Raw genomic sequence first — 8,341 nt, 5'->3', positions numbered from 1 at the left:
CCCAAAGCCCCCGCGTCCTGCAGCGAGCCGTGCACGGCGAGCTGCCAGTGCAACGAGGGCTTCGTCCTCCGCGACGGCGCGTGCGTCCCAATGGAGACCTGCAGTTGTTTCCACAACGGCCGCTCCTACAAGATCCAGGAGGAGTTTTGGGAGGACGGGAGCTGCCAGAGCCGGTGCCGATGCGAGGTGGGGGGCAAGGTGGCTTGCAAGAAGGCTGGGTGCAAGGCCCACGAGAAATGCGTTACGGTCGACGGCGTTCCCAGCTGCCAGGCGAACAAGTACTTCACCTGCATCGGGACAGGCGATCCTCACTACACCACCTTCGATGGGTTGAGATACGACTTCCAAGGGACGTGCATCTACCAGTTCGCAGCCCTCTGCACCCAGGACCCCAAACTGGTTCCCTTCACCGTCAAAGTGGAGAACAACAACCGGGGCAACAAAGCTGTATCCTTCACCAAAACCGTCACTTTGGAGGTCTACGGCAACGTCATCAGCATGAGCCAGGAGCATCCGCGCAAGGTCAAGGTAGGTGTCCACCAAGGACCTCACGCAACCTGCGCCTAAACTGCTTATTTGCTCTGTTTTCCCCCCAATCCCCCTTTTTTTCCTCATGCACGCCTCCATGGAAGCATCAATTTCTGTCTGCCGTCTCCAGAGGGAGCCCTGAGCAGCTAGTTTGGATTTAAACACCTTATTTTTAAACACTTCAAGAAGTCCGTATGAAAAAAAAAGAAAAAAAAAACCCTACAACTTGTTTATGGCGTGCTGGAAACAGGCGATTTTCCCCCTGGCAAACTACGCGAGTAAAAAATATCCATGAATAATAGCAAAAATGCTTCCACGTTCAAAAGCATCCACTTTGCTTGACGTCTTCAGCTTCCTTTTTTTTGCTCCCATGCGGCTGTCTGAGTTTACTTTCTCCCCGACAGCTGCAAACTGACTCAATTAATTTGGGAAAGGTTCAATTCCCGCCTTGTTTCAGCCCAAGTGTTACACAAAAAAGGGTTAGCTACAACTTTTCCTTTATTTTTCTCCCTGAACAATAATATTTTCCACTTAACATAGAAGCCTATGCCTGGAAATCCTCCTCACGCGAAAGGTTTTTGCAGAAACACCCAAATCTCAAGGGATTTGCGTTTCTTCTGGCAATTCTCCCCATGCGAAGTGTTTACCAAAACCACCCCAAACTTGACTGATTTGAATTTGCCCAGAAATCCTCCCTTTGCGAAAGGTTTTGCGAAAAGGCCCAAATCTCAAGCGATTTGCGTTGGTTTTGCAGAAACACGCAAATCTCGAGTAATTTGCATTTGCCTGGAAATCCTTCCTGGGTTTTGTAAAAACATCCAAATCTCGAGCAAGTCGCATTTTATCCAGAAATTCTCCCCACGCAAAGAGTTTACTGAAAATGCCCCAAACTTGACCGATTTGCATTTGCCCAGAAAGCCTCCCCCTGCAAAGGTTTTTTGCAAAAACACTCAAATCTCAGCTGATTTGCATTTGCCCAGAAATCCTCCCCGTGCAACAGGTTTTCCAAAAACACCCAAATCTCAAGCGATTTGCATGTTGTCCGGAAATTTTCCGCGTGCAATATGTTTACCAAAACCACCCAAATCTTGACTGATTTGGCCCGGAAATCCTCCCCGTGCAAAAACACTTGGATCTCGAGCGGGTTGCATGAGCCGTTTGCCACCCGGTGCCACCACCGACCCTCCACCCCACCTTCCCCAGGTCAACGGCGTCTTCGTGGAGCTGCCGTTCACCCAGAAGGACCAGTTCGAGCTCTACCACAGCGGCGTCCACGGCTTCGCCCGCACCGCCTTCGGCTTGCGGGTCAGCTTCGACTGGTACAGCTACGCCCGCGTCATCCTCCCCGACGCCTACGCCGGCGCCGTCTGCGGCCTCTGACGCTGTTGATGACTTCATCACCCGCGACGGCAAACGGGCCGCAGATGAAATCCAGCTGGCCGATAGCTGGAAGGTGGGAGACGTCCCCGGTTGTTCGGCCGGTTGCGTGGGGGATTGCCCGGTGTGCAACGAGGAGCAGAAACAACCCTACCGTGGTGACGGCTATTGCGGGGTGATTGCCAGAGCTGGGGGGCCCTTCCGGGCCTGTCACCGCGCCATCAATCCCGCACCCTTCCTCGAGGATTGCGCCTTTGATGCCTGTCACTACAAAGGCCACCGGCACACCTTGTGCAAAGCCATCGCCGCCTACGTGACGGAGTGCCAGAGCCACGGCATCGGGGTGGAGCAGTGGAGGACGCCGTCCTTCTGCGGTGAGTGGAGTCAGAAGGGGGTTTTGCACCCCCCCCCCCACGCTTGGCCATAAAAATAAGGTTTTGAGCCCAACCACCCACTCTTGGCTTTCCTTACAGCCAACGGAAACACAAAACGCCTCCAAAATTGGGTTTATTCGCCCGTTTCCAATATCTCCTCGCAACGCAATTACTTTATCCTCTCCCTCCACAGCCCTGAGGCCAAACGATGAGTTCAGACGCAAAGATGGATGTGGGGAAATTCCCTCCAACTCGTTTCCAAAGCAAAATTCATTCCTTCCTTCACGCAACAGGGCAAAATAAATCCCCGTTGCCCTCCAGATTCTTCCCTGCTGCAAGGAAGGGGAATGCAAAATCAGTCCCCGTCGCCCTCCGGAGCGATAATTGAGGCTCAACCACTCAAGATTTGCTTGGATTTGCACCCTAGGCTTCGGGCTGATGAAAGAATAGGATTTATCTGCCCCGTTTTCAACCATTCCAGAAAAATGATTTTATTCTCTCCCTCCACAGCCCTGAGGCCAAACGATGAGTTTCGATGCAAATAGGGATGGTGGGAAAATTCCCTCCAACTCATTTCTGAAGCAATTTGTTTCTCCTTCCTGCAACAGAGCAAAGCAAATCCGTGTCGCCCGCCACATTCCTCCTTCGTGCAAGGAAGAGGAGTGCAAAATAAATCCCCGTTGCTTGCCACGCATTTCATTAATGCAAGGAAGGGGAGTGCAAAATAAATCCCCATTGCTCGCCACGCATTTCATTAATGCAAGGAAGGGGAATGCAAAATAAATCCCCATTGCTCGCCACGCATTTCATTAATGCAAGGAAGGGGAATGCAAAATAAATCCCCATTGCTCGCCACGCATTTCATTAATGCAAGGAAGGGGAATGCAAAATAAATCCCCATTGCTCGCCACGCATTTCATTAATGCAAGGAAGGGGAATGCAAAATAAATCCCCATTGCTCGCCACGTATTTCATTAATGCAAGGAAGGGGAGTGCAAAATAAATCCCCATTGCTCGCCACGTATTTCATTAATGCAAGGAAGGGGAATGCAAAATAAATCCCCATTGCACTCCGGAGCGATATTGATGCTCCACCGCTGCGGACTTGCTTGCATTTGCCCCCCAGGCTTCGGTGCAATGATGGAAATACTCGCCCTGACGGCTGCAAATCCAAGTGGGGTTTCATATTTTCTCCTCTGCTTCTTGCAGGCCCCTCCTGCCCCCATCATTCACACTACGAGCTCTGCGGGAGCAGCTGCCCGGCCACGTGTCGACGCCAAGCCGTCCCCGAGGGCTGCGCCTCGGTGCTGTGCACCGAAGGCTGCTTCTGCGACGAGGGCTTCGTCCTCAGTGGTGACGAGTGCGTGCCAGTGGGCGAGTGTGGCTGCGAGCACCGGGACCGCTACTACAAGAAGGGTGAGGATTTCTACGCCTCATGCCGGGAGAGATGCTGTTGCAAAGCCGACGGGGTGGTGGAGTGCGAGGAGGTCTTCTGCAGCGCCCACGAGGAGTGTCGAGTAGAGGACGGGGTGCTGGGGTGCTACCCCACCAGCTACGGGCGGCTGGTGGTGTCAGGGGACCCCCACTACGTGACGTTCGATGGGCGAGCCTTCGACCTGCTGGGGTCCTGCACTTACGTCCCCTCTCTGAAAGCGGCGCCCTCGGCTGACGAACTTCTCGATCCTGCTGGAGCACGACGTGGGCGGTCGGGGCAACGTGGCCCTGATGAAGAAGGTGGTCATCTCCATCCACGGGTACACAGTCAGCATGGAGAGGGGACGGAAGTGGGAGGTGATGGTAAGTCAGGAGGGTCCCCTGCCTCGGTGCACGTGGGCGTGCAAAATCTGTGGTGCACACGTGCAGGCAAAATCCCTCGGTGCACGCGTGCATGCGAAACGCCTCGGTGCATACATCTGTGCAAAATCCCCCGTGCACACGCGCATGGAAAAGCTCCCGGTACATGCAAAATCCCTCCGCTGGTTAAGTTAGGATGTCTCCATCCCTCGGTGCACGCATGCGTGCAAAATCCCCTGGTGCATGCGTGCGTGCAAAATCATCCAGAAGTTGGGATGTCCCCATCCCTCGGTCCGCACGCGTGTGCAATATCCCCTGGTGCGCGGGTGCATGCCAAATCCCCTGGGGCACACGTGCGTGCAAAAGCCCCTGCCACACGAGCGCGTGCAAGATGTCCCGGTGCACGCGAAACCTGTTGATGCACTCGTGCGGGAAGAAATCCGTCGGTGAGTGCGTGCATGCAAAATCCCCTGTTGCACACGCGCGTGCAAACCCCTCCCCATCCTACGTGCACCCCCCCAGGTGGGAGGGGAGCGCTACACGCTGCCACTGGTGACGGAGGACAAGAAGCTCCGGATCGGCCAAGAAGGGAACAACATCATCCTCCAGACCGCTGCCGGCCTCCGGCTCCTCTACAACGCGGCCACCTACCTCCTCGTCACCATCCCCGACGCCTACCGGGGCCGCATGTGTGGACTGGGTGGCAACTACAACGGGGACCCCGGCGACGACTTCCAGCTGCCCGGCGGGTCCCTGGCGCAGAGCACCGAGGAATTCGTCACCTCCTGGAAGATGCCGATGGAGGACGGAGCGTGCACCGACGGCTGCAACAGCAAGGTCTGCCCCATGTGCGATGCCACCGACACTGCTCCCTACGGTGCCAGCGACTCCTGCGGGCTCATCCGGGACCCGGCGGGACCTTTTGGGCCGTGTCACCCACGGGTGAGCCCGGTGGAGTATTTCAACCATTGCCTCCATGATGTTTGTGCTGCCAACGGCGCCCGTGATGTCCTGTGCCACAGCCTCCAAGCCTATGCCGCCGCTTGCCAAGCTGCCGGGGCCGAGATCGGCGGATGGAGAACGACCACTTTTTGCCGTAAGTGCTCCAGAATATCTCCAAGGAGCCGCTTCAACTCCTGTTTTCCTCTAAAGCCACATTTGCCTCCAGCAAAACCCTCCAATTTTGCAATCCTGGCTTTTTTTTCTTGCTTTTGAGGCGAATGCGCCTTTATTGTCCGTACCAAGAAGACAGACGAATGATCTGTGTAATATCATGCAAGGCTGCCTTTTGCTTAACTCCCCCCAAAATCTATCAAATAGCCCAGAAACTATTTTTAAACCTCCACAAAAAACCTCATTTCGGGGCTTCAATCACCTATTGCCCACCAAAAACACCCTGGAAGAAAGAAATTCCAGCTCACCACCTCCAAAACATCAATATTTGTGTCAAGTGAGTTTGAAACGGGCATCCTCGAGGTGATTAATGATATGCAAATGCTTTTACTTGCATATTAAAAGCGGGATTCGGTTGTTTTAACATCTTTTGGAGCCATCAGAGATGCCCAAGACCATTGGTTAGCCATGGGGACGCCCCGTTGGGTCCAGGAAAAAGGGTCATGATTTTTTGGGGGGCAATAATGGTATTTCTCCCTTTTTTTCCAGCCCTCTCCTGCCCACCCCACAGTCACTACGAGCTCTGCACCCGTACTTGCGACTTCACCTGCGCCAGCCTCTCCGTGCCGGCCCCGTGCAGCTGGGCGTGCTTTGAGGGCTGCCAATGCGACGATGGGTACCTCTTCGATGGAGAAGCCTGCGTGTCCCTGGAGCAGTGTGGCTGCATGCACCAGGGACGGTATTTCAAGGTGAGGTTGACCATCAAGGCGGTTTTGGTGGAAATCAAGTTGAGGAAGGATTGTGGAGTGGGTTGTCCCATCTGGATGATGCAACTGGTTTGGGGATTCAGTCTTTGATGGGGTAGGTTGTCCCATCTCATCGATGCAACTGGTTTGGGGACTCGATCTTCAATGAGGTGGGTTGTCGCAACTAGATGGTGCAACTGGTTTGTGGCCTCAGTCTTTGATGAGTTGGGTTGATCCGTTGAGTTGATGCAACTAACTTGGGGTCTCAATCTTCAGTGAGGTAGGTTGTCCCATCAAGATGGTGCAGTAGGTTTGAGGACTCATTCGGTGAGGTGGGTTGTCCCATCTAGATGATGCAACTGGTTTGGGGATTCAGTCTTTGATGGGGTAGGTTGTCCCATCTCATCGATGCAACTGGTTTGGGGACTCGATCTTCAATGAGGTGGGTTGTCGCAACTAGATGGTGCAACTGGTTTGTGGCCTCAGTCTTTGATGAGTTGGGTTGATCCGTTGAGTTGATGCAACTAACTTGGGGTCTCAATCTTCAGTGAGGTAGGTTGTCCCATCAAGATGGTGCAGTAGGTTTGGGGACTCATTCGGTGAGGTGGGTTGTCCCATCTAGATGACGCAACGGATTCGGGGATTCCATCTTTGATGAGGTTGGCTGTCCCACTTAGTCAATGCAACTGGTTTTGGGACTCAATCTTCGATGAGGTGGGTTGCCACTCCATTTTAAGGACACATGTCCAAAATAATGCAATTAATATCATCCTAAAATGCATATTTTGCTCCACAGGACCAGGGGAAAAAGGACAATTAATTCATTGAGTTGCACAAACTCCACCAAATCCATCTCATGGTTTTTCTTTCTCTCTCTGGGATTTCTTCCTCCCTTGAAGGTGGGAAATTCCCCCAAAATTTGGAGATGGTGTCCATGCGAATTAACCTCTGAGCCTTTCCTTTCCAGGCGGGCGAGACCATCATCTCCAGCAACTGTTCCATGAAATGCAATTGCCACCCGTCCCGGGGACTTGTCTGTGAGGACATACGGTGTTCCCCGGATGAGGTCTGCGCCACGCGGGACGGGGCGCAGCGGTGCATCAAGCGGGAAGGCCAGTGCCGGGTCTCGCCAGGGGCCTCCATGACCACATTTGACGGCACCAGGGGAAGGCTCCTCGCCAGTGGCACCTACAAAGTGGCCGCCCTTTGCAACGAGCAATCACCCAACTGGTTCAAAGTGGTGGTGGAGGTCAGCGAGTGCCGGGACGACAGCATCCCGGCTGCCGTGGCCGTCTTCGTCTTCTTCCGCGAAGCTTTTATCAATGTGAATAACAACATGGAGGTGTGGGTAAGCCGGAGCAGGGTCATGGGCAACCCTTGAAGACGAGCAAGCTGAGTAATTAAATTAAGACATGGAATTTGGGTGGGATTTATCTCCTCTTCCTTTCGACGCCCTTAGGTGTTCAACCCCAATGATATCTTCATGCTGTCCTATTTTTACGGGGCGGCCTGGGATTTTTTAACCCGTTTCTGGCATTTTGCCTCGCTGCAGGTGAATGGTCTTTTCACCCGCCTTCCAGCTATGGTGTCCAAAGCCATTTCCTTGAGCGCGGTGGCGGGGAACATCACCATCTCCCATACATCGGGGATGGATGTGCTCTTCAGCCCCAGCGGGGAGGTGACGGTGACCGTAGGGGCTGCCTTGGTCAACCGGCTCTGCGCTCCCTGTGGCAACTTCAATGGTGACCCCAGCGATGACCTGAAGCTGCCTGATGGCCGGATTGTGAGGAGCATCGCAGAGGTTGTTGATGCCTGGAAAGCCAGGGATTTTACGGGATGGTGAGTGACCTCAAAAGACCCCCCCCCAAACCATGGGTTGATATTTTTTTAAGCCTGGGCAAGCAAGAGGGTAGGGAACAACCTCCATGGGGCATCAACGGGTTGGGCTAGGTGGCATCCAGGAAGGACTTCTCCATCTTCTTTGGTTTCATCCACAGCGACTGACACACAAACCCAAGGAAATTATTCGGGTAAGTGACTCTTCTCCTCCTTCGCTGTCACATCTCACGCTACAAATGCTCCTGCAGCCCCATGATTGGATGAGGCTTAGTTTGTTCGACCCTCCCTAATTAATTACATGAATAATTGGGGGTTTCTGGTGCCTGGACCAGCCTTAGGGGGACGTGTATGAAGAGTGGACACCCGACACCTTAGCTTCGACGTAGGACGTCCTGTAGAAAATGGGTATCGACCAAAATCATGACGCCCAGGAAAGTTTTCTTTGTAGAAAGAAAAACTGAGCCAAGATCAAGCTGAAATTGGTTCTTTGGTGTCTCATGGGATGTTTTCTGCTTCGTTATGGGTTTGTACCCATGAGAAGCAGAAAGAGGCAAATAGAGGGTGACTTTG

The 8,341-nt window shown here is 53.5% G+C and overlaps 1 protein-coding gene across 1 annotated transcript; it reads left to right on the top strand.

Annotated features, from left to right (window-relative positions):
- Positions 1-90: 90 nt before the first annotated feature.
- LOC104079620 (IgGFc-binding protein-like) lies at positions 91-7,771 on the top strand (the record flags this gene model as incomplete). Its single annotated transcript, XM_009581706.1, has 8 exons — positions 91-528; positions 1,732-1,900; positions 1,953-2,279; positions 3,489-4,033; positions 4,596-5,169; positions 5,736-5,935; positions 6,900-7,280; positions 7,392-7,771. Coding segments are annotated over exons 1-8 (3,014 nt in total), but the record flags the coding sequence as incomplete, so codon positions are not given.
- Between the last annotated feature and the right edge of the window lie 570 nt (positions 7,772-8,341).

The sequence above is a fragment of the Fulmarus glacialis genome, unplaced genomic scaffold (assembly GCF_000690835.1).
Source record: "Fulmarus glacialis isolate BGI_N327 unplaced genomic scaffold, ASM69083v1 scaffold34957, whole genome shotgun sequence".
NCBI classification, from domain to species: domain Eukaryota; kingdom Metazoa; phylum Chordata; class Aves; order Procellariiformes; family Procellariidae; genus Fulmarus; species Fulmarus glacialis.
This window is presented reverse-complemented; position numbering and strand designations above follow the sequence as displayed.